Genomic DNA, 24,880 nt, shown 5'->3' on the forward strand with positions numbered 1-24,880 from the left:
TGGGTTTTGCTGCTCCAAGTTCCCCCTCTCAGGTTCTGCTTTCTAGCAGGGCGGGCTCCACCCTCCCATGCCGGGAAGCCGACGACGCTTCACCAGCCTGCCCGGCTCAGGCGCAGAGCTGAGCTCTCTCTGCCAGCGCCACCGGATCGTGCCCACCACTGCCAGCCTGGCCCCGCTCCCCCTCCCCTTGCCCTTGCCATCCCAGTGGGCCCCGCGAAGCAGCACAACTTCCCCGCGGATCCCGGGAGCAAGGGCACTGTCAACGCCCTGCTTGGCCACAGACGCCCGGCCTTGGTCAAGTCCCTTGACACTCCTCCAAGAGAGCGCTGCTCCTGGCACGAGCTCAGCCTCGCTGTTTCCAGGCGTGGGCTGCTGGGCCACAGACCTGGCTGCTACCCAGGCCCAGGCAAGCGGCTGTGAAGTCCCCCAGCTTCCGAGGCTAGAAAGGCCCCCGCTGCCCCCTGGCCTGTGACACGAGGCGCGGTGAGGACGCCATTCCAGGGGTTTCCAGGTAAGGGACCCCCCACTCTTGCTGCTGCTGGCCCAGCTGAGCCGCCTCGGAGGCGAGCCGCTCCCCGCTGCACAACCGCCGGCCTGGGGCTCTGCCCGGGCCCACGGGGCGAGCGCAGCGGGGCGACCCTCCGTCCCCCTCCACGGCCCGTGCACCTCCCCGGGGGCTCCGGGCTATCGCCGCAGGACGGGAATTTGGAAGACCGCCCGAGCGGCTCCCGCCACGCACCGATGCAGCCTCGGGCACGCCAGCGCTATTACAAACGAATGGCATTTATGCCCGCTCCCGGGCTCTTTCCAGCGACAGCGCTGCCTACACGTAGGATAAAAATGGAGTCGGGAGCCTGATTGATTCCTGGTATTGTTATTAATGATGAGGATGATGATTGGAGTTGCCTGGGAAATAGCCTGGGTTCCCTGCGAAACACCTGGAACAAAGGGAAAAGCTATTTTTGGTGAAACGATGAAAAAAATCCTGGTTTTCTCCCCTTAAAGATCCCAGCCCTTCGGGGGTCGGTTTTGTCTTTTCCTTCGGGGGTTGTTTGCTGTTATGCTTTCAGCCAAGGAACCCGGCAAATTTCCAGCGACGCGGGAACAAACAGTCCCAGGAGTAGGGCCTGGCGAGCAACGTGTTTCCGCGGGAAGTGTCGGAGGGGTTGATGATGAGAAGCAGGGGAGCATGCTTCCCCGGTCCCCAGGCAGGGGGAACGCAGCACCCCTGGGTGCGCCGGGGTGGGGGGCCGGCGGGAGCGCTGGCACCGTTCAGCAGGCCGCCTCGAAATAAAAGTGCATTGAAGGAAGGCAAAGCCCCGTGGCGGGAGCAGGCACGGGCTCCAGACAGCCTTGCCTTCGATGCCCCTGGGCAGCAGGCCTTGCCCTCGGCTTCCCGAGGCAGACGTGGCGGGAGTCGTGGCAGGGCCCTGCGCGGCCTGCGCTGGCGGCGCTGGCTCTCTGGGGCCCGAGGTGGAGCCGGCTTTGTGCAGGGCTGCCTTGACAGCCTCTGGCTCCCCTAAAAGTCCTGGGACTGTCCCCCTGCCCCAGCGTGGCCGTGCTGGCCAGGGGCTAAGCCGGGTTTCGGCTCAGCCCCTGGAGCACCGGTCTCTCCTGCGAGCGAGGGTCTCATTGGGCACCGCGGGCCTCTGCACGAGGGAAGCCCCTCCAGGCAAACGGGGCTGCGCGATGTCGACCGCAGGCGGTCACCTAGTCTGACGCTGCGCCGCAGAGAGCAGGACCCGGTACCCAGACACCATGAGCGAGGTCCCTGCCCCAGAGCGTTGGTCTTAAATAGCCGGCACATGGGAGAAGGGGTCATTTTGCTGCACGGCGGAGAAGGGGAGCTGGGAGCTCAGCTGGAGCATCCCAGCTCCACGCCTTGCCCACGAGCTGCCAGGACAACGGGTCGGGGCGACGGCCGCGGCGAGCTGTGGGAGGGGGGCGTCAATGGCTGTAGGGTCTTGGTGGCCGTCGCGTCTCTCGCCGCCGGGCTCCCCAGATGTGCGATGGGCGAGTGCCGGGGGCGCGGCTGGCCCGGCGTCGCTCCCAAGCGAAGCAAAGCTGCTCCGCGCCACGGGGGACGCGTCTGTCCGCTGAGCACGCGCCGGCCGGGATCTAGCAGTGATGAACCTCAGCAGGAGTGGGGGCGCGTGGCTCCCCGCACCCCGGGCCGTGCCGGCAGAGCCCTCTCCTTGCACCAGCCCCGGGACCGGCCCTGTCGTGCTCCCCCACGGATGCCGCGGGTCGCGGCGCCCCTCCCTGCGAGCTTTTGGAGCCCTTTCCCCCAGTCTGGCTGCAAGGGGCACGCTCCCAGCCCGGTGGCATTGCTGGCAGGGGGCAAAGCCCCTGCTCTGCACCCGGTTGGCCCCGCATGCTCCAGGTTTCTCTCTTTCGGCCCAGTTTCTCCTCCCTCCCACGGCTGGTGGTGGAGAGCTGGCTTCTTCCCCCCCCCCCCCCCCGATGCTCAGAGCTCCCCGGCCCGGCTCAGCCTCCCACGGCGGCCTTCGCAAGGCTTTTGTGACAGGCGGGGTGGGAGAGGATGTGGGGCCTGGGGAGGTGTCATCGCCGCTCGCTGAGCTGCCGGAGCAGAGGAAGCCACCGCGGCCGCTGTTCATGGCTGCGGGGCCCGGAGGCCAGGGAACGACCTGAAGCGCTGCCCCATCTCCCGGGTCTCTGCCCTTCGGTGCCCGCACGCCCCGTGGCACAGGGAGGGTGAATTTGTTAGCTTCTGCCCCCGAGCGCCTGCCTGTGCTGGGAGCGGGGGGCTTTTCCCACCACGTGCCTCAGTTTCCCCAGATGTTAGAAGGGGGCACTGATGCTGACCTACCCCGGGAGAGGGGCACCGTGCTGGCATGTGCCCTGGTCAGCCCCACTCCCCTCGGCCTCTCGCCCGCTGCCCCGCTCCCTGGCTCCGGAGCCAGCCCTGGGATCCCCCTCTCCCGGGCCCTGCAGCCAGCCTCACCAGGGCCCACACCGCTTCCTCCCACCACCGTGCCTGTGCTGGACTGGAAAGACTCGGCTTCCTCTTCCCTCTGCAGGGACCATGCACTCGGCTTCCCGTGGGTGGGGGCTGCCCCTGTGTTCGGGGTATAGGTTTGCCTCTGCGCACCTTGACCCTTCCTTTGACACCGAGGGGGGGGACTGAGGCACAGGAGCTTGCCTGGCCTCCTCCAGCACATCCCTGTAAGAGCCAGGGTGGGAGCTCAGCCCTGTTCGCAGGCTCGGGTCTCAACTGCCGGAGCTGCATCTTCCTCTCTCGCTGGTGCAAAGCTGGAGCCCGGCATTTGAGACCCCAGCGCGACCGCGAGCGGGGTTTGCTCTAGCGAGCAGGCGGCCGGGAGCCGGGACCCCTTCTGCCCAGTCGTCTGCTGGCGGGGTGCTGGGAGCTTGGAGGGGAAGGTGTCAAGCCTTGGACTGTCGCCTTTGGCAATTCAGGGTGTCTGGGGGCCCCGAACCGCAGGGGCTGAGCCCCCTTTTGGCCGCCCTTGGCTGACACGGGGCCTGGCTGGGGACACGGGTCTCCACTGCGGGTCCTTCCGCCTCCTGCAACCGCAGAGGGGGCCAGTCTCCTCCGCGCTCGCGGGTCTCGCCCATCCCTGGTATTTTAGCTTGCTCCGAGAGCCCATTAGCGCTCGGGTCCGAGCCGGGGAGCGGAAAAGGAAGCTGACTAGACGCCAGCCCGGCCGCAGCCTGCAAGTGCCTGGGCTATTTTCACGGCTCGAGGCTTGTTGCACTTCGTTGCGCGGCTGGAGGAAGGCCGTTGGTGCCCACGGTCAGGACTCGTCCCCCTATGCCGCGGGGGCACCGTTCGTCCCGGGGTGTCTCGGGAACCCCCCCCTTCTGCTCCCCTGAGCCTCGCAAGGTGATGGGTGGAGGGAAACGGAAGGCAGATAAGCTGGGCAGTTTTCAGGCGTCGTGCAGAGCTTGCCTTCAGCTGGCAAAGGACTTGCTTCGGAGGAGGGGGGCTGCAGGGAGACGGGGGCTGGGGGCTGCTTCGCGGGCAGCTCCTGGCAGGGAGGAGAGGGGCTTTTTGCAGCCGCTCAGCCAGCTTCCTGATTCGGCCGCGTGCCCTGCAGCAGCACGGGGCAGCTCTCGGAAACGCTTTAAAACGGAGCAGAGGGAACAGGGTGGCCAGATGGCTCCGGCCTGGGAAGGGGCTGGCGGGGGCGGGGGCCTGGCATCGGTGACACGAGCGCGCCGAGCCTCGGCAAAGGCCTGCTGGGCGAATGTCCCCGCGTACGGGCTGCGGAGACCCGCCGGCGGTGGGGGCAGAGCGCTGCTCGTGCCCCTTCCCCAGGTCAGGGCGGTGGGGCGTTGGCAGAGCCGTGCCCGGTGGAGGAGCCGCCATCTGCTCGGAGCCTGGCTGCGCTCCAGGCCTGGAGGGAGACCCGCCGACCCCTTCTCCTGCCGCGGGGCAGGTCTCCGGCCGCAGCCTCGAGGCCACGGCCGAGCTGCACCTGCCCCAGCCGCCCGGTGCAGAGCGGCTTTGCCTCCCTGCACGGCCCACCTTCCCTGTGCCTGCAGCGCCGGCCCCCCGTCACATCTCCTCTGATCTCCAAGCCAGTGCTGGCTCCTCTCCCCTTGTGAGCCCCCAGCCCAGCCGGGCTGGGTCCCAGGTGCTCGGCCACCTGGCCAGCACAGCTGTGCAGGCGCTGCAAGGCCCCAGCTGCCCGGGGAGGGCCGGCGGTGCAGCAGCCCAGCTGGCGACGCTCCCTGGCACCGTCGCCGGGCGGGCGAAGATGCCTCCAGCCTCCCCCTGCCCCGGGCAGGCAGGAGGCGGGGGCAAGCCCGTGCAGGGGGCTCCCGCGCCGGAGCCCCGGGGTGGGGGGCCGCGCGCAGAGGAAAGAAAGGGTTAAGTGCGAAGCCGGCGCCACGGCAGAGGAAGCTGCGAGGGCTGTGGCGATGGCTGCAGAGAGGGGAAATCTTCCTCTGCACCGAGCTGCTCTGCAGTTCCTCCCCCACCGCTGTCACCTCCCCGGTCTGGTCAGGCCCAGGCTGGGAGATCTCCGGGCCCCTCCGGAAGCGGCGGTGACACTTCCCCGCCCTCGCTGTGTCTGTGCAGAGGCAGGCGCTGTCCCTCGCATTGCCGAGAAGCCACGAGGCCCTGATGGCCACGGCAGAGGGGCGCTAGCTGCAGCCACCGCCGGCGCGGGCGATGCTCCCCGGGAAGTGCTTGGCGTGACGTCCCGGGCGCGGGGGCCTGATGCATCCCATCCGGACAGCTGCCGCGGGGCCAGGGGTGAGCAAACGCGCGGGGCTGGTGCTTCCGTTCGCCGCGGGCCGGTCTGGCGTGTGCCCGTCCGTGGGTTTCATCCCGGGAGCTCGCGTGGGGCTCCGGGGGCCGTCTCGCGGACTGAGGGCTTCCAGAGGGGTCAGCGACCCCCACTCACGGGGGGCCCGCGCAGCAGCCGAACCTGGGCTTCCTGCCCCCCCGCCTCAGCCGCTGGGCTGCGCCGTGCATCTTGCAGGGGTGCTGGGGCAAAGCCTCACGCGACCCTCCCGGCACCCGGAGAGGCGCCCTGCATTCGCTCAGCACCCTGGGCGGTTGGGGGTGGAGAATGGGGGGCTCATGCCGGAGACATGGCCGAAGGGCAGGTTGGGGGAGGCAGCCCGGCGGCGTCGGCAGAGAGTAGGGGACGCTCCCCGGAGACCCCAGACCCGCTCCCTTGTTCCTCTGACCGGGGCCCCCTCATCGCAGCTCCTGCCAGCGGGGAAACCCGCTTCCCCTTTCCCCGGCTCGGGCCGAGCCGGCTGGCGGTGGGCGGGGGGGGCAGGCCTCAGCGGGGCCCCCCAGACAGTGGGTGCCTGTGGGACGGGCCCGGCCCCGGGCCAGGGAGCCTGAGCGCCCTTGCAGCTCAATAGCCGCCCTTGGGCCTGTCCGGGGCTGCCGGCGTCTGCCAGGGCTGGGGCACCGCGGTGACCGCGCGCTCTGACGCGCTCGCGCCGTCAGCGGGCTCCTCCGGGGCAGCACCGGGGGCTGGGGATGTGGCCTGTCCCCTGGACCTGGACGAGGGGCGTTGCTGCTGTCTCCACCCCGCCGTGCCCTAATGGCTTCTCCCAGGTGCCGCGTCCCTCTGAGCCTGCCCACATCCGCTGGCCTGGGTTTGCTAGGGTCACGGGTTCAAGTTCTGGCCCCAGCACCTCAGCCCTTGCTCCTAGCGCTGGGGTTGCGGTCAGCGCAGTCCGAAACTCCCGCAGCCCTTCAACAGGGGGGCTTTGTGCCCGACCCCAGACAGCCCTCGCTTCACCGCGGTGCTGCGGGCCGCGCCTGCCGGCTGCCGCAGGGCGCCGTCACGGTGCCACGGCTCGGGATGGATCCCCCGCCCCTGCTGCTGGGAGGGAAACTCTTTATAGATGAGTTTTTCAAGTTGGGGGCCACGCAGCTACCAAAATTCGAGAGCACCCTTGAGTCCCCCTGCTCCGGGCAGGGACGGCTCTCACGCCTCGGCCGCACAGGGGCCTGGAGGCACTGACGTGACAGCTCAGAGCCGTGCTCGGGAGCTCAGGCCCCGGATGCCAGCGGCTGCGTCCGGCGTGTGGCCATTCACCGCGTCCCTCTCGTGCCTTGGCCCCAACCTGTCCCCTCTCTCCGGGGGATGCCAGCTCCTGTGACCGGGGCAAGGTCCCGGGGAGAGCGCCGCGGGGGCCCACGAAGCTCGGGGTGATGTAGCCAGGCCAATATTTTCCCCAAAAAGCTTAGGGGAAAGTCTGGCCGTGGCCATTCTGGAGCGGGAGAAGCCGTTTCCTTATCATCCTCCTTCCCCATTGGGCTCTTGAAAGCTAAAAACGCTGGAAATGGGAGCAAAATGCTTCAACCTGGCGGGGGGGCAACGAAGCCTTTGGTGCAACCGCTGTCCTCCTCTCCCCACCCCACCAAATCCCTTCTGGCTTTTCAGCCCACCAGAAAGCATCGACCGCTTTTCCCCTCGGTTTGACCCGCAGCGAAGTCTCGCTCGGTCTCCGGCGCTGCCCGCGGATGCCCGGAGCCCCGTCCAGGCAGCCGCCCCGTAGCCGCGGCCGGGCCCCGGCTCTCCTGCGCGGCGGGAAGGGCGCCCTCCAGCCCCAGAAGCTCGGTTTGAAGCAGCCTGTGTTCGAGGCCCTTTCGCACGGCCCAGGCGCCCGGTGGACCGGGCAGCTCGCGGGAAGCTGGCACGCTCCGGCCCAGGCGGACCCGGCGCGACCGTCCGGGCGGCGACGGTGCCCCAGGCCACGAGCCCGCCGTGGTTGGCGCGAGGGAGGGCGCAAGGGCTCGGCCCGCCCCGAGCCGGGGGGAATGGGCTGAGGGAAGAGCCGTTTCGGGCCCTCCCTTCCTGCCGTGCCCGGAGCAGGCGCCGCGAGCGGTGGCGCTGACCCGTGGCCTCGCTCCCCTTCCTCTTCCATTCCGAGAACAGGCAGCGCCGCGGCCGGCGAGGGGAAGTGGGACGATAACAAACCGGCCAGCGGCTTCCCGGGCCGCAGCGCCGGCTCCCACCGACGGGCCCCGGGGTGCGAGAGGCTGGGGGGGTAAGTGCGGGCAGGGCTGAGAAGAGCCGGCGCCTCGGGCCGAAGCGCGTCCGTCCCGCCTGCTCCGGGGCCGCGCTGCGCGGAGCCCGGCTGGGCCGGGGGGGCTCGGTGCGGAGCCGGCGCGGGCGCAAGCGTGGCAGTGGGGTACAGCTCCTGCCGCCGGCGCAAGTGTCGACACCCAGGACAGGGCAGGATCAGGATCAGGCCTCGCCTGGTGCCTCGTGCACCCTCCGCCTGCCCTCCGGCGTGGCCGAAGCCCCCTTGCCGTGGCTGTGGCCTGCGGGCTGGGAGGGCGGAGGTCATCGCGCCGTCCGGCGCCCGACTTTCTCTGTGTCAAGTGCACAGCCCGAGGGGCAGGGGAGAGCCGGCTCCCCCGGGCCCCGCGCCCGCCTGGCCCGGGCGCACGTCCGCAAGGGGCAGCTCCGTGGGGCCCGCGTCCCCGCTGGGAGAGGGGCCGGCCCCGGGCCCCGCTCTGCCGTGTCCGGTCCCACAGGGTCTCTCCCCGTCCTCATTGTTGTCTGGCCGCGGGGGAGCGAGGAAATGGCCGGCCGGGGGGAGGAGGTGGCTGCAGGGGTGTCTGAAGGAAATGCTTCCCGGATCGGATACGCAGACGCCTTCCCCTGCGCTGTGCATCTGCCCCAGAGCCCCTCTCCCGATCTCTGGCCCAGAGGCCCCTGCTTGGCCCTGCTAGCCGGCTGCCTTGGGGAGCAGGGGTCTGCGCCCCCCAGCCGCCGCCGGCTGCCCTCGAGAGCAGGGCCGTGACACGAGCATCTCCGGACCCGACCTGGCAGCTCTTCCAGGCCGGCCTTTCCCAGCGCCCAGTCTCTGCTCTCAGGATCGGGGCCCAGGCAGCCTGGATTCAAAGCTGGGGGGCCAAGACTGACTTCTCCCCCTCCCCTTGGAGCATCACCCCGAGCAAAGCCAGGCAGCTTCGTGCCGTGCCACAGGGTCCGGCTGGGCCTGAATCCGGCCAGGGCTGGCATGGGGCCGGCACATGGAGTTGGGGAGAGTTTCTGGAGCGGGGAAGCCACCGGCCAGCAGCAGGGAAATGAGTTGTCAGCTTCCGGGAGCCGATGGGGTGGGGTGGCACGATGTGCAAGGAGCCCCGACGCAGGAAGAGGGAGGGAGCGGGCACGGCCAGACCCATCGGCTGAAATGCGACCCGCTCTGTGGGGGAGCTGCTTTGCAGCTACGATGCACAGCCGTGTGGGCTGGTGCCCCCGGGGACGTGGGCGTGAGATGTTCGTGACCCCCCAGGGGTGTTGCAAGCCCTGACTTCCCCGGGGCACTTCCCCAAATGCCTCTGAGTCACTGCCAGGTGGGGGAAGTGGGTTCAGGGGACAGGGAGGCTCTGGTGGGGGCGGCCCTGCCCTTCGCCGCGGTGCGCTGGGAGCGCCAGGCGCCTCTCATCATCCCCATGTGCTTCCAGGTGCTCGTTCTCCTGCCGCGGGGACCATGGAGCAGCTGAACTGACCGCAGGAGGCATCCCAGTGAGTGCCGCGGTGTGGCGGCTGGGGGTCCCGGCGATGGCAGGCGGGGGGACTTAAGGCTGTCAGACCCCACAGCAGAGCAGGGGCATCCCGAGGGAGCCCGGGCGGTGCCTGGGAGCCCGCGCAGCTGCCCCGGGGACCCCACAAGCCAGCAAGGGGGGGCTGCAAGGCCAGGACCCGAGGCTCAGCTGCTCCTCAGCCCCGTCCCGTGTCCCCGGGCGGCCGTGGGCAGGTGTCTGCGATGGCTGTCGCTTTGCATTAGGAGCCCTGGCTTCGCGTGCCGTCCCCCGCCCCCTGCATCCAGCAGGCTCCCACGCGCTCTGCCCCGGGGCTGGGGGGTGGGGGGGCCGGCCACATCTGCCTGGAGAAGGGGAGTCTGGCAGCTGGAAAGGACGAGACGGTCAGCAGGCGCCCCCGGCCCCTCCCCTGCTTGCACTGCACACGCGTGTGATCGGCATGTCACACCCGTGCCATCCCATGCGGCCACGTGCTCTCTGGTGCCGGGCTCCCAGCTGTCCGGGTTGGGGAGGGGATTGCGGGCTCGGGCACTGGGGTCAGTGGGGTGGAGCGGTGGTGGGAGGCAGCCGTGGCAGGGGCTGGCCCGTCGGGGGGGGGCACGGACCCAGGCCTGCGTGCTCTCTCCCCGCTGCAGCTGTCCCCAGGATGGGCTGCGTGCAGTGCAAAAAGAAGGGGTCCGGCAAAGCCCAGGGCGAGGGCTGCGATGGCAAGACCAACCTGGTCCCCAGCGCCCACTATGACCCGGACCCCACCCAGCCCACCGCCAGCTTCAGCTGCATCCCCGACTTCAACAACTTCCACGGCGCCTGCCCGCCCGCCAGCACCGGGTTCCTGGGGCCCGGCCTCTACCCCAGCAACACCCTGCACGGCCGCGGGGGTGGCATCACGGGTCAGTGTCCCCCAGGAGCCCCCACCCCAGCACGTCCTCACTCGGGGCGAGGCCCAGGCTTGCATGGGGGTGCCTAGGGCAGGGCTCTTGGCGGGGGTGGGGGCTGCCTCGTGTGTCCTGTGCGTCAGGCAGGTCAAACCCCAGGGCTGGGGGGCGAGACAGGGCTTGGGGTCCCCTTCCTAGCAGACCCCATAAGTGCCTGCAGGGCACCCCACGGGCTGCCACATAGCGCCCTGAGCGCTGATCGGCTGGCAAGCCTCGCCCCGTCCCGTGCCTCAGTTTCCCCCGCCGCACCCGCACCCGGACTGAGCACCGGGGCAGCCCCCACCGTGACGGGGCTTGCTGCCACGCCGGCTCTGCAGTGCAGCCAGCGCCCGGGGTGCTGACCGGCTGCCCCGTGCCCTCCAGGCGGGGGCGTGACGCTGTTCATCGCCCTGTACGACTACGAGGCCCGGACGGAGGACGACCTGACGTTTCTGAAGGGGGAGAAGTTCCACATCATCAACAACACGTGAGTCCCCCCAGCGCCGGGGTGCCCCACACCCCCCGTGCACCGCGTCCAGCTCAGAGGGGCACCAGGCTGGCGGGCATCACCAGCGGGTTGCGAGGGGCTGCATGCATCCCAGCCGGCGTCGCCGCTTCGGTCGCTTGTGACACGAGCTGCAGAGCCCAAGCCGACGTTGTGCGGAGGCTGAGCTCGCCGAGCGTGGGGCTGGCAACACGGCGGTGGCTAGAGGGGAGCAGGGCCCGTGTCCCCCGCTCCCGGCTGGCAGCCTGCGGGGACGGGATGGGCAGCCAGCCGAGCCAAGGGTCCCTCTGCCTCTGTCCCTGACTCCGTGCCGCTCTCTTGTTCCCCAGCGAGGGCGACTGGTGGGAAGCGCGGTCCCTGAGCACGGGGGACACGGGCTACGTCCCCAGCAACTACGTGGCGCCGGTGGACTCCATCCAGGCAGAAGAGTGAGTACGAGAGCCCGCGGGGCAGCAGGTCCCGACCTCCTAGGTGCAGCCCGGGTTAGCTCTGTCCCCTCCGTGAGCTGCCAGGCGAGGCAATAGGACCCGGGCGTCCTGACTCCCAGAGGCTGGGTTAGCTGCGAGCTGCCCTGCCCTAAGTCACAGCCCCAGGGCCTGTCTATGCCCACCCCAGCCGGGCTCTGTGCCACGTGGCGCCGGGCTCTGCACGGAGATGTGCAGTGAGATGCGGTCCCACGGCGCATGGGAAGCCAGTAGCAAAGCCCCGGTTGTCCCGAATCCCAGCCCGGAGCCCGCCAAAGGCACGGTGCCCAGAGCCGGGGGTGGTGTGCCCGCTGGGTGCTGCTGAGCTGCCCCCGCGTCCCCCCGCACAGGTGGTACTTCGGGAAGATCGGGCGGAAGGACGCGGAGCGGCAGATCCTGTGCCCTGGAAACCCCCGCGGCACTTTCCTCATCCGGGAGAGCGAGACCACCAAAGGTACCAGCCCCAGGAGGGTCTACGGGCTGTGCCTGGGCCCCACGCGAGCGGTGCCCTGGGGTGGGGGTCAGCTCCCGGCCTGACCTGGAGGCCGTGCCCGCAGGTGCCTACTCCTTGTCCATCCGGGACTGGGACGAGGCAAAAGGCGACCACGTGAAGCACTATAAGATCCGGAAGCTGGACAACGGCGGCTACTACATCACCACCCGGGCCCAGTTCGAGACGGTGCAGCAGCTGGTCCAGCATTACATCGGTGAGAGGGTCCGGGTCACAGGCCAGGAGCCCCCCGGGGGGTAGGGCTTTGGGGCAGTGCCACCGTGCCTCCACCTTCCAGCCCCGCACTGGGATGGAAGAGACCAGACAGCAGCCCCCGGACACAGGGACCCCGCTCCCACCCCGGGTGCAGGAGCTGGGGGCATGGGAGTGTCCCTTGGTCGTGGCTCCCCAGCACAGAGGGGTCCCAGGGTGCAGCCCCCAGGCTGGAAGCCACGGGGAACCTCGCAGCCCAGATCCCACGTGACCTCCGTGGCTCTGCACCCACCGGGAAAACCTCCCTGGGCTCGGGGCACAGAGGTGCAGGTGTGTGGCCCCAGCCCTGTGTTGGGGCTCCCCCCAGCACCCTTGCTGCCTGGCAGAATTGCCCCTGCTAGGAGCTGACCCACCCATGAAGGGGCTGCCCCATGGGGGTTGCCCCCGTCAGGCGGTTTACTGCCCAGGACCCACGGCTCTAACCCGCTCTCGCCTCTCTCTCCGTGCCCGGCTCCTGCCCCAAGAGCGAGCCGCGGGGCTGTGCTGCCGCCTGGTCGTGCCGTGCCACAGGGGGATGCCCAAGCTGGCCGACCTGTCCGTCAAAACCAAAGACGTGTGGGAGATCCCCCGCGAGTCGCTGCAGCTCCTCAAGAAGCTGGGCAATGGGCAGTTTGGGGAAGTCTGGATGGGTAGGCCCCGGGCCGCTGGGGCCCGGGCTGGGAGAGGCAGGGGAGAGCCCCCAGCCCCGTGGGGAGCACGGCAGAGACTGGACCGGGCCCGGGCAGCTCCGGGGCACGGCTGCGGGCGCGCCACAGGCTCTGCAGAGACTGTCTGCAGTGAGTTTGCTGGAGCTCAGCGCCTTCCCAGGGGCTGCAGGGGGGTCTCCGGCATGTGGGCCACGGGGCAGTCCCATCCCGCCGTTTGGCAGGGGCTTGGCCCTCGGATCCAGTGTCTGCTTCAGTGCTGCCCCAGGCGCGAGCCCCATCACCTGCTCCAAGCCAGGCCAGCGAGTCCGGGGTCAGGGCCCCGGGTCTCGCACCCCAGGATCACCCTGGCTTCTGCAGCAACCGCCGGTGGCGAGGGGCCGCATCCCTATCCCCTACCCCACGCTAAGCCGGCATCCCAGTGCAAGCCGGCATCCCCACCTGGTGCCCAAACCCAAGACTGCAGCCCGGTGGCCCCCGGCCGAGCATCCGTGAGCAGGTGATGGGGGACCAGCCGGGGCCGAGGGGCCTTCCTCCTCCTCCTCTCCCTCGCCTGGGCGCCCGCTGGCCGCGCGCGTGCATGCTGCGTCCATTCCATTTCCAGCCCCTGTCCCTCCATCGTCCCCCCCCTCCAGAGCACAATGACGGTCTCTGCCATCTACTAACCCGGGCATGCCCCACTATGCGGCCCCAGACCCTGGGCCTAGCTAAGGACGCCTGGGAGATTGTGCGGGATTCCATCACCTTGGACAAGAAGCTCGGCATGGGCTGTTTCGGAGACGTGTGGATGGGTAAGGCGGGATACCCAGAGACCCCCGTTAGCTAGGGCCCTCCCTGCTTGTACGCCCTCCATTTCATCCGGGGCAGGGAGGGTGGGCGCGCGTGTGCCGGGAGCCCCCGCCTGACCCAGCCCTGCCGGCTCCAGGCACCTGGAACGGGACCACCAAGGTGGCGGTGAAGACGCTGAAGCCAGGCACCATGTCGCCCGAGGCCTTCCTGGAGGAGGCGCAGATCATGAAGCGGCTGCGGCACGACAAGCTGGTGCAGCTCTACGCCGTGGTGTCAGAGGAGCCCATCTACATCGTCACCGAGTTCATGAGCCAGGGTGAGCGCGGGCATGGCCTCGGGGGCCGGGCACCACCACTCAAGGGATGCCCGTGGCACCCAGCATCCTGCATGCCTTGCTTCTGGAGCGGGCAGGAGCTGGGCACTGTGGGGAGGAGGCCGCAACACCGTCTCTGCTCCGCGGGGCTCTCGCAGTCAGTGAGCAGGAGAGAGGACTGGCAAGGGAAGGGGGCGAGGGGTCTTGAGAGGGCAGGGGCTGAAGCCGGGCTGTCACCCCGCAGGGAGCTTGCTGGACTTCCTGAAGGACAGAGACGGCCGGTTCCTGAAGCTGCCGCAGCTGGTGGACATGTCTGCGCAGGTAGGCAGGGCAGGGGCACGAGGATGACCCGGGGGCTCAGCCTGGGGGCTGCCCTCCTCCTCCTCCCCAGTCCAGGGCCAGGCACGTCCTGCCAGCCCCAGGCACGGCGAGGGTCTCACCCTCCTCCCCCGCCGCCCCAGATCGCGGCCGGCATGGCCTACATCGAGCGGATGAACTACATCCACCGGGACCTGCGTGCCGCCAACATCCTGGTGGGGGACAACCTGGTGTGTAAGATCGCCGACTTCGGCCTGGCCCGCCTCATCGAGGACGACGAGTACACGGCGCGCCAGGGTGAGCCCCCGGGCTGGGCACGGCGGGGCTCCCTTCCACCCCCAGCCGCGAGGCTTGCCCCCCCACCCCGGCACGGTGCCCTCCCCGGCTCAGCCCTGTCGCTGCCCGCAGGCGCCAAGTTCCCCATCAAGTGGACGGCCCCGGAGGCCGCGCTCTTCGGGCGGTTCACCATCAAGTCGGACGTCTGGTCCTTTGGCATCCTCCTCACCGAGCTCGTCACCAAGGGCCGCGTGCCCTACCCAGGTACAGCTCTCAGCGTCCTCCTCGGGGAGACCTGGGAGAGAGCGGGGGTGAGTGGTTAGAGCATGGCCTGGGCATCAGGCTGCCTGAGGTCCTTTGTGGCATGGGGGTGGATGGACTGGGCTCCCAAAACCCTGGGCTCTTTTCTCCATTGCTGCTCTGCCTGTGCCTCAGTTTTTCCACCTGTAAAATGGGGGCGGTGCTCTTGCATAGGAAGACGATGAGCACGAGACAAGACGACAGCGGGCAGGCGGGGTGTCAGGACTCCTGGGTTCCCGTCCCAGCATGGGGGGAGATAGCAGGGTGGGGAGCCATCCACGCCCCAACCCCTGTGCCTGACCCAGCACGTGTGACGCAGGCATGAACAACCGGGAGGTGCTGGAGCAGGTGGAGCGAGGATACCGCATGCAGTGCCCGGGCAGCTGCCCGTCCTCGCTGCACGAGCTGATGGTGCAGTGCTGGAAGAAGGAGCCCGAGGAGCGCCCCACCTTCGAGTACCTCCAGTCCTTCCTCGAGGACTACTTCACCGCCACCGAGCCCCAGTACCAGCCGGGGGATGACCAGTGAGGCCGTGCCAGGACCCTCCACGGGGCCAGGACACCCCCCTGGTTTGCTGGGGATTTTTTTATACCCCCTCTTCGGGGATTTTGTTACTCCCCCCGCCACTGTGCTCCCCTCCCCCATGGCCACAGCGGAGGGGGCACCAATGCACCCTATTTCAAAGGGGTCCCCCCATAGCTGTTCCTATGAAGGGGGGAGCTGTGCCCCTCTTCTGTCCCTCAATGCCCTCCGCTGCCTCGCTGGGCTGGGGAAGTCATCCCCACCGGGCCCAGCAGCCGTGGGGGAGGCACATGGCAGCCCTGCTCTCCCCCCAGGCTGGCAGACATGCTGCGCCCGCAGCTAGTGCCCGCGTCGCCCAGCCTGGGTGAGCTGGGGAGAAGCAGGCCTGCCTCCTGCCGCGGAGAAAGGCCGCAGGTGGATGGAGCATCCCCCAGGCGAAGGCAGAAGCTCGCCAGCCTCCAAGCTGTGATAGCCCAGGGGGACATGGCCCCTCCAGCCCTGCCCTGGAGGTGCTGGGGGTCCCGGGGCTGGCAGGACCTGGGGTGGGGGCAAAGCGCTCCTTCCCCAGCTCCCTCCGCCGCGACGGCGCTGCCCCTGGGGAGACACTGGCAGGGACCCCCCTCCCCCCCCGCCGCTTGCACACTTTTTGTACATAACTTTTTTATGATGATGGTGATTATTTATAAGACTCAAGCCCTGTCCCCACCCCCACAGCTTGTCCAGGCTGGTAGAAGGCCAGTGGGGGGGGTACAACTTATGTTTCTCCTCCTCTCCCCCCACCCCCGACTCATCACTGGCTTCGGTTGCTTTTCCTTTGATCAGAGCCAAATCGATAAAGCCATATGCTGCTGCTCGGGGCGGGGGGAGCGGTCAGCGCCACCCCCTGGGACCAGGGCTGCGTCGGAGCCTGGCCAGGCGGGTGCAGGAGGGGGGCAGGAATTACCTTATCCTGGGGGAAAGATCCCAGATTTAAGCCTTCATAGCTGGTCGCCTTCCCCCCATCATTGCCTTATGCATTGTGGTCCAGGGGCCGGAGCGATGGGGGTGCAAGTCGGCCCCAGCCCTGAGCCCTGTCCCCTTCAGACCCCCCGGCTGGAGCGGTCTGTGCCCCCCGAGAGCCCAGCCCCTCTGCCTGGCACAGAGGTTGCTGCCAGCAGCCATGGGTCCAGGGCTGTGCACCCGTGGGGCTGGGGGGCCCCCTCCCCCCCTGCATGGAGGAGCAGGGCTGGGGGCTGCGCCTCTGGGGTTGGGGTTTGTCCACATGGGTTCTGTAAATACAAAGAAATAAACCTTTCTACCAAGAGCCCTGTGAGTGCTCAGCCGGGGCCGGGCCAAGGGGGACACAGACCGGCTCTCGGGTGGTCTCCAGGGAGCCCCCCGGGCGAGTGGGCATCTCCCCGGGCAGGGGGTGCCGCTGGGTGGATGGAGGGGTGCCGCCACCCCCACCCCAGCGCCTGGCGGCCGTCTCCGTGCCCAAGGACGGGGCAGCGTGACCTTCCCCGCCGGGCCCAGAACGTCACCGCTCGTCGCATGAATGAGAGCGCAGCCGGGCTGGGGGGGCCCTGCCGCCCCTGCCCTTTCCCCCCGCCCAGCTGGCACTCATGCCGCGGCCGCCACCCCCCCTGGCAGCGGGCGCCGCTTGACAGCCAGTGACTCATGCGCCTCTCGCCTCCCCCAGCTGCCAGGGTGTTAAAAATCATCCCTGCGAGCCATCTGCAGAGGCCATGTGGTCCCGCGCCGCCCCCCGGCCCCGGCTGCACGCGGGGCCGGCCTGCCCCGACAGCTGGGCTCTGCGGCTCCGGCCAGCGGGCGTGGGGGGGCAGGGGGTGCTGCGGCGGGAGGCGTCTCTTACGCTCAGCGACACAGGCGCTGGAATACAAACGTGTCCGAGCAAAGGGGGCGCGGCATGTTTGGGGCGCCAGGCTAACACAGAGTCACGTGCCGGCATGCAGTGAGCTGCGTACACGTGCATGCACACACACACAAGTGCGTGCGTGCGTGCAGGCAGACATCCACCCACATGCATGCATGCAGTCCCACATACACACACAGTCATGCACACTGTCTCACTCACGTATACACACACAGTCACATGTGCACACACGGGCAGGCGCACGGAAGTGCATAGACACACTTGTACATCCACAACACGCACGCACATTCACACTCCACCCCAGCACGCACTGTCCTGCAAGCCAGGGGGTTCCCCTCCGTGCCTCCCAACAGGCTCCCTTGCTCCCAGGGGCCGGTGCTGACCCAGGGCTGGAGCAGGAAGGGCTACAGGAGCAGGCGTTGGGTGGAAGCATCTTCCAAGGCCATGGCACCGGCTTGCACCTGCTGAGACCTGGGCCCAGTGCCTTCAAGATGCATGCTAAGGCTGAGACCCGTTGGCTTTCCCTCCCACAGCTCAACCCTGCCGTGCTACGTCTCCGTGTCCATGTCCGTGTCTGTGAGAGCTGGACGTGGGAAGGCACCAGCCACGTGGCTGCCCCCTCAATTGGCCACAGTCCCAAGTGCTTAGCACCTGCTGGCATCTTCCATAAGGATCAGAGCACAGGTTGGGATGGTTGGGATCAGCCTGGCTCCCCTCCGGGCTGCTCGGGCCATGCGGTTCCCAGGCCAGGCCCGAGGATCTGCGGATGCTAAGAGGCCTTTGCAAAAAGGGCTCTGGGGCCTCCCTTCAGCTGCGTGGATTAGCGAGCGCAGAAGGACCGATTGAATGCTGCAATCCGAGAGCCACGGCCTGGAGCACGCGACCCTGGGGACGTGGCTGATTGCAGGTCCACCTGCCCCACCCACCCTGGCTGGGGTCGGATGAGGTCTAGCACATGGTGGGTATGCAGCGCTGTGAAGCCAGCTGGCCCCACACCAGGGCAGGGGGGCATTGTGGACATGGCTGGGTCCATGGGGGGAGCTTGGGGAGGGGAGTGGGGTGAGGGTGAGCCAGGAGGCTGGTACCTGGGGTGGGGGTGCTGAGCACAGCCTGGGTGTCAGGCCCCTCTCTGCAGATCCAGGGCACTGACATCTGTGCCAGCCCCAAGAGAGGCGCCTGGTGCCCTGCCTTAAGGGTGGTGGGGAAAGGGCTACCCCACAGCAGGGCAGCATCGGGCCCAGCTCTGGCCCCATTCATTAATTCCCAAGCACGGGGAAGTCGGGGGTCACCAGCTGTGCGGACCAACCCAACACCCTCAGTCCGGTCTGGAAGGGGCTCCAGGCTGCAGCAGGAGCTGCTGGAAGAGCTGGCTGTGGGAGGGAGGAGGGGGCCTTGCACACACCTGTGTCTCTCTGAGTCCTCATGCAGGGGCGTGTGATGTGTATGCATGCACACACACACAGAGATCCCTGCTGTGGGCAAATGTAGATCCAGGTCCCGCCAAACCCAGGGCTTTTGGTGGTGACAGGCGCATCCAAGCCAGCGCACTCCTGCTGACTTGTGCACGTGCGCACGTGCCAACAGGCTGCGTGCATGGCAGTCGCACGAGTCTGTGCGCACACTGGTGCTGGTACACCGTGCCGCTGCGCAGAAGCACGTGTGCACCGTCTATGCCTGCTGGGGTGCTGCTCATGCACATGCGGTCTGCCTGTACACAGGCGTGCGTGTGCGCATATCCACGCCCTGCTCTTTGCTGGGCATGCACAGCACACGGCGTGCGGCATACGTCCCCAGGCTGCCTGGGTGCCCAGCGGAGGAGGCTGCCCACCGCAGTCAGCGCCCAAGGGCAGCTCCCGGGCACCCTGCCTGCTCCCTGCCTCCCTCCCTGCCCCACCCCCCCTCGCCCCTCCAGCCCTGCCAAGCTCGGCAGACCCAAGCCCCTCGCCTCTCATCACCTCCTGGAGGAACAAAGAGGACCTCTGACCCCGCTGCCCCCCCCAGTGCCCAGAGGCCTCGGCCAGGAATCCATTTGTGGCTCGGCCCCGCCGTTTGAAGTCTCCGGCCGGCTGGGAGGTTTTAATTGCAGCTGGTGGTTTCCTGTTGCACCGAGGAATTTATAGAGCCAGGGCGGCTTCCAGGGTGCGAGGCACCGCAGTCCTGGGGCTCAGACAAGGTATGCGGGGGGGGCCACCCAGACCGGCTGGGCCTTGGAGAGCAAACTGGCTGCGGGGCAATGCAGCGTGACGGGGAGCTCCCGGCTCCTGCCTCTGAGCCCGGGAGATGCGGGGAGACGCGCAGCGGGCGTAGCAGCTCTGTGCCGTGCGTGGCTGTTCGCATGGGCCCGAGGCGGGGGCTCACCTGGGCCCACGTGAGCCGGGCGGGGGGGAGCACCGTGCACCGGTGCCTGGTGCAGAACGGGGTGCAGGGTGGGGTTGCTGCCACGTTGCCAGTGTTGTACCCACGCGGCATCCGGCACTGCCGTCCTCCCTCCCAGCACAGGACACTCGCTGGCCAGTCTCTGGAGTGAGGCCTTCGGGGTGTCTGGGCAGCCAGCTGGGCCAGGGAGGAAGCTGCCTGGTGAACCCCCCTGGAGTCGCAGCTGCACAACCCCCGGGGTGCCCAGTACGGGGCCGGGGTGCCGGAGAGCTGGGCTCTGCCACAGACCGCCTGGGTGACCTTGGGCAAGTCCCTTCGTTCCAGCTGTGCAGGGGGTGCAGGGACCAAGCCAGGCTTTATTTTGGGAGCAGGGTCACGTGGCAGGCAGCATGGCTGCGTGCAGCCCCTCGCAGAGAGCCTCACCTCGCCGCCGCTCTCCTCGCGGCTGCTTTCTAATTAATGCTCCCCTCGTTCCTATCCGGGTTCCCGCACGCTCGGCCTCAGCCTCCCCATGCAGAAGCAGGAGATATGCCTTGCACATGCATGCACACCCACCTTGCACACACACACATATCTTGTGCATGCATACACACTCATGCACACATCCTGCACACTCCTTGCAGTAATATGCACACACACACTCACATGCGCCCACTCGCACATGCCTTGTGCACACGCATACCCATACCTTGTACACACCTGCCCACCCACTCAGGCGTATCTTGCATGCACATGCTCGCACACACGTCTTGCATGCATGCACACTAGCTGGGGGCGGATACTGGGCTGGACTTGCTTCCAGCCTGGCGAGACGGCCATGCAATGGTCCCAGGAGCTGCCCGGGGTGGCACAGCTGGGGCATGGGCAGCCTGGCACTGGCCTCTGCAGATGCCTCAAGGGTGTCACGTGCCTTCCTGACCACAGTGGCAAATTGCAGCTCCCTGCCAGCAGCCAGGACGCTCTCACGGAGAGCTGGGGTGGCCCCTGGCTCGTGGGGGGCAGCTGCGTGGGAACAAGATGAGATGAGAAAGCTGCTTGTCTTCAGGAAGGGGGAGGGAGGGATGGGAAAATGGTGGCAGGGCGTCAGGCGAGGAGAGGAACCAGAGCGGGGGGCGGATGGAGAGACTCCTGCGCCTGGCAGCCGGAGCTGGGCTGCAGCCAGGCCGAGCCGGGGGAGCCCGGCTGCTTTCTCTCCGGAGGCAGGCTGCGCTGGCGACAGACTGAGCTCACCAGCCCCCTCTGTCCCCGTGCTCAGCCCCTGGCGCGAGGGGGAGGGGGCCAGAGACTATTTTTGGCCCGCTGCTTCCTGGGGTCTGAGCAGCCTCGGCCCTGCCCAGGCGGTCAGCCGGCTCAAGCTGGCTCCTGCGGGGGGTTCGAGCCCCACTTGTCCCCCCAGTGCAGGCAGTCTCTGCTGGGCACCCTGGCCTGGCAGCCGGGGTGGTGAGCGGCTCCCCATGCACGAGCCAAGACCCGTGCCCCTCACTGCTCATCCAGCTCCTACTCCCGGTAGGGCCCAGCAGCTTTAGCTGGGCTTCAGGCTTGCCCGCTGGAGCTCCCAAAGCCTCTCCAGGGCAAGAGACGTCTCCCAGCCACCGGCTCCGTCTTGCAGTTTTTCCACCCCTCCAGGTTTGCAAGCCCTCGGGGCCAACTTGGGTGCCAGGGCCCCATCACAGCCCAGGGGACCGGCCCCTGCAGAGACTAGAGCAAGGGTCGGTGTGAGACGGCAGCCAGCAGACCCCACACTCGGGCTCCCCGTTTCGCGGCCTGTCCCAGCAGGGAGCAGGTGCCTGAGGCTGGATCACGAGGCGCTGGAGCTGGGCCCTGGGTCTGGCTCCTTCCTCCTCTGTCTGCGGCGGTGCTGGCACCGAGTCACGCTGGGGATTAGTCACTCGGCGCTGCCGGGGTGGGGGCCTGCTCACCTCCTCGCCACCAGCAGCCAGCTGGCTCCCCACACTAGCATGGGGTCCGTTGCATGACCCCCCAGCCATGTGCAGGGGGAAGCAAGGCTGCTGCATCCCAGGGATCCCAACGCTCGGCAGGGCACCCACTCCCTCGGTGCCCCGTGATCACTGAAGCTGAACGTGCTGAGCGAGGGGGCAGGAGCTGGCGTGGGGGGCAGGAGCTGGCCTGATTGGGAGTGGAGGGCCTGGATAATGCCCTGACCAGCACGGCCAGAGGAAGCCACTCCCATGCTTCAGGGCATCCACAAGCGGTCAGGAAGGAACCCCTGGGCTGGGACTTCCCCTTCCCTTGCAAAGCCTGCCCAGCTCTGCATTGAAGCCTGGGTGGGCAGGGGCCTTGTTTAATCGCGGGCAGGTGGGCAAGGCAGGGCCTGGGATTCTGCAGAAAGGCGGTCGAAGCAGCCGCAGGAGCAGAGCTTGCTCTGCAGCTGCTGGGTGGGGGGGCTTGTGTGCACCCCCAAGGGCTGGGAACAGGGATGCGGGGGTCTGAGACCCTTCTGAATGCCGGAGACCAGAACATCATGCCAGGATGCACCAGCCCGGGAGCTGCCCAACACCGCAGGTAGGGATGCAAGCTGTCCTCCCTGGGGGGCATGAACTTTCACACCCGAGCCCTGCATTCGGTCCGTCCCCTCGCCTGCCCTCCCGGCACTGCTGTGGGGCTGGGACGTGGCAGGGCAGGGTAGACCATGGACAGCTTCAGCTCTTTGGAGACCAGCCTTCAGAAAGAGCAGCTGATGCTGTTGCAGCTGGGAGCAGGGCTGGCAGCTCTGGAGTCCTCCAGCCAGGAGCAGAGCTTCCCCTGCCTGCAGAGACAAAAAGCGGGCAATTTCCCTTTTGCAGAGGCCTCATTGCCTGCGTGACTCTACCCATAGCACAGCTGGGCGCTGACACCCTGCCTGGTCACTGATGCCGTGGGTGCAACAGCCTCCACCGTTCTCTGCAGCCGCAAGCCCCGCCGTGAGCCTGAGCAAATCGAGGCAGACACAGGCCCTGAGCCCGGGCACGTGAAGGAGCAGGTGAATTATTGAAGAGCCACAGTCGTGCTCTGCTCCCTGTTTCTTCCAAGCTGCACGACGCTGTGTGCATGTGTTTGCATGCATGAGTGCGTGTGTATGTGTGTGCATATCCACGGGCTCTGCATGCGCAGGTCATGCGTGGGGAGGGTGCCCGTTGCTTTCGCTTCCCTTTTCGGCACCCTGGGAAGGGCGGCTTCCTCGCTGCCCAGGCTGTGCCCTGGGGCCTGGGTCCAGAGGAGACAGCCAAGCGGGCTGGGGCAGTGACATGTGCTACCGGGGGGCACCGGCAGTGACACTCGTGTCTGGCATGTCATCAAACAGGCCTGTGCAGGGTTTGCTTTCCCAGTGAAACTCTCAGGCTCGTGGCCCCACTGAGCTGACAGCTTCATATTCCCACCAGGTTCACCCTCCCCCCCGTGGGCTGTCAGATGCCCCCCTTTCAGGGCACAGGCTCTGCAGGAGACATCTGCCAGAAGCAGGCCATCCACTGCAGGCACTTTCCTCTGCAGCAGCTGGGCCGGGAGACCAGGCATGCGTCCTTCCTGCCGGGGGCACAGCGCTGACCTGGCTCTTCCCCTCCTCTGTCCCCATTGCGTGCAGGCAGACATGGCCTCGGAGCATCCTGGGCAAGCCCATGCCCCTCCAGGACTTCCAGAGCCCTGGTCCACATCGGCACGTTTCCCTGACCCGGTGGCCATGACCCTGGGCAGGGATCGGATGCGGCTTCTCTGGCATCTGGACCCTCACAGAGGCCCACGGGCAGCTCCAGTTAAAACACCGCCGTGACTCGCACTATAAAACCCGGCCTGCGTGCCGACCACAGCTCCAGCCTCTCATCACCAGATGCAGCGGGGGAGCCCGCGTGGGGTAGGAAGACATTACATATACAGCCCCGTGGCTGGAGCTGAGGTGTGCATCTCCCGGGACCGCTCCGGCAGGCCTGTCTTGAAATTCAAGGACGTAAATGCAGCGCACGCACTGTCGCCCTAGCGCACGCTCTCTCCACGGCACCTGCAGGCATGCGGCCTCTCCTGTCTCCCTGCTGCAGGTGTGTCTTGGTTCTTGTTCCTTCCTCATCCCGGCGGTGAACCTGGACCCGGCTGGGGTGGATGCTGCTGGGACCCGGGCAGCACTGCCGGAGCCGGGTGGGCGCAGACTGCTTTCCTCGGAGCCCGGCAGCATCGGCCGGCCCCGGCAGCCACTAGATGGTGGCCTTACCTCGTGCAAAGGCTGCTGACGAGGCACTTGTCGGGGGAGAAACCCCACGTGGAGAAGGGTTGGGAGGCAGACGCCAGGTGCCCGCGGCGCTGGAACGGTCCCGGCCCGGTTGCAGGTGGCAGGAGATGTGCAGAGCGTCCTGGGGCTGAGGCTGTGCGGACCCCGGGCATCATCACCACGTTCCTTCTCCGACCCCGTGGCTTGGATCCTGGGGGTGCAAGAGCGTTGTTGCGTCCCCCGCTTCCCGCCGGGAGCCTGGAGCAGGGATGGGCCTGTGCTGGGCCCGATGCACCGTGCTCTGCACCTCTAGCGCAGCCTCAGCCGCTCGCTGCGGTGGGAGGGAGATTTGGGTCTGGTGGCTTCAGAGCCTCTCTGGGGAGGAGGGGGCTGGTCAGCAGGGTGGAAGGAGACCCGGGCAGCACCTGCGCGGGGGCCACAGGCCTTGGTGCAAGTGGGAAGATGCAAAGCAGGTGATTATTGGACCTCTCGGGACCCAGGCAGCCCCTCCTGTTGGGGGGTTGGAGTAGCTCAAACCCCTTTGCCATTTAATTGCAGGCAAATACCCAGGTCGCTAGCACCACAGCCATCTCCAGTCCCTTGCCCGCTTGCCATGCATCGAACCCTCATCCACCATGGGGACGTTTATCATGGGGTAAAGTGACTTGGCCTAGGTCACCAAGCAAGTCAGTGGCAGAGCTGGGCAGAGCCTCCCTCCCCAGGATTTGCGACGTACTTGGAGCTGCTGCCGTCTCCTTCATGGCACGCATGTCTGGAGCTGCACGCGTGTCCCTCTGTGGCTAGGCCGCCATGACAAGGTGAAATTCAAGCCGGGGGCTTCAGGGATGAAATCAGCTCCAGCGGTTTACATAGATTCTCTGGCCACCGCTATTGAGTTACGGCCCGAGGAATGGCTCAGGGCCCGCACATTGTTATTCACAATCTGTGAGGCACACATCCACGCCATATAAATATTCAGCTCGGGCTAATTGCTTATGGAACGGAGACCCGTGTCGGTGACACAGCAGAACCAGGCGCGCCGGGGCCAGGGACGGCAGGGACTCAATCACAGCGCCGGCTGCCAGGAGGGAGGCCGCAGATGTGCCCACACCTTTGGGAGAGCGCCGGGGAGAAGGGAGACCGCCGCCCGCCTCGTGGAGCTCTGCACCCCGGTTTGAGGAGCCCCGAGACGGGGCCCCGGTCTGCAGCGTGCCCAGCTTCACTCCGTCTCATCCCAGCCCTGTGCCAGGCTGAAATATGTATTTCATGATAACTTTCGAGACGTGCTTCAAACCCGACAAAGGACTTTGACAGTTTTAAGCATCTCTTTGATTAATACATGACCTTTTAATGCTTTTAGATTAAATTAATAAATCTTTTAAAATTTAAACCTCTTCCTCTTGCAATGTAAGGTTTTCTGCACGGCCTTTTCTTTTTTTTCCCCCCACCCCCCTTCTTTTCTCTCCGGACACGGTGCCCCTATAGCGGGCATCCTGCTCGGGCAGGGGGTTTCCTTCAGGTATAGGCGTGCCATATACAGATGGGGTGAAGCCCGCGAGGGGGGAATAGGTGAATCCTTATTGATTCGGCTGAGGTCCCCAAAATAGCAAGAGCA

At 67.4% G+C, this 24,880-nt stretch overlaps 1 protein-coding gene and 1 long non-coding RNA gene across 8 annotated transcripts; both read left to right on the forward strand.

The window, feature by feature from the left end:
• The first annotated feature begins 3,689 nt into the window (after positions 1-3,689).
• Positions 3,690-16,124, forward strand: FGR (FGR proto-oncogene, Src family tyrosine kinase). Of its 6 annotated transcripts, none has more exons than XM_090057406.1 (13): positions 3,690-3,865; positions 8,936-8,996; positions 9,649-9,903; positions 10,312-10,414; positions 10,762-10,860; positions 11,247-11,350; positions 11,454-11,603; positions 12,124-12,288; positions 13,229-13,408; positions 13,650-13,726; positions 13,867-14,020; positions 14,132-14,263; positions 14,619-16,124. In XM_090057406.1, exons 3-13 carry the CDS (start codon positions 9,660-9,662, stop codon positions 14,825-14,827), a joined length of 1,617 nt encoding a protein of 538 aa, XP_089913532.1. In that variant the 5' UTR covers positions 3,690-3,865; positions 8,936-8,996; positions 9,649-9,659; the 3' UTR covers positions 14,828-16,124. The 6 variants fall into 6 exon arrangements, with proteins under 6 accessions (XP_089913532.1, XP_089913527.1, XP_089913528.1 ...); XM_090057404.1 differs by lacking the exon at positions 3,690-3,865 and adding an exon at positions 5,105-5,242; XM_090057405.1 differs by lacking the exon at positions 3,690-3,865 and adding an exon at positions 7,319-7,506.
• A 4,048-nt stretch (positions 16,125-20,172) lies between these two features.
• LOC149859265 (uncharacterized) lies at positions 20,173-24,646 on the forward strand. 2 transcript variants are annotated; one of them, XR_016443629.1, is made up of 3 exons: positions 20,173-22,050; positions 22,651-23,098; positions 23,824-24,646. It is a non-coding gene; the product is annotated as an uncharacterized LOC149859265 (long non-coding RNA). The 2 variants fall into 2 exon arrangements; XR_016443630.1 differs by having other exon boundaries at positions 20,173-21,593; positions 21,875-22,050; positions 22,651-24,646.
• Positions 24,647-24,880: the final 234 nt, after the last annotated feature.

The sequence above is a fragment of the Crocodylus siamensis genome, chromosome 7 (assembly GCF_052110815.1).
Source record: "Crocodylus siamensis isolate JL-2025a chromosome 7, ASM5211081v1, whole genome shotgun sequence".
NCBI lineage: Eukaryota > Metazoa > Chordata > Crocodylia > Crocodylidae > Crocodylus > Crocodylus siamensis.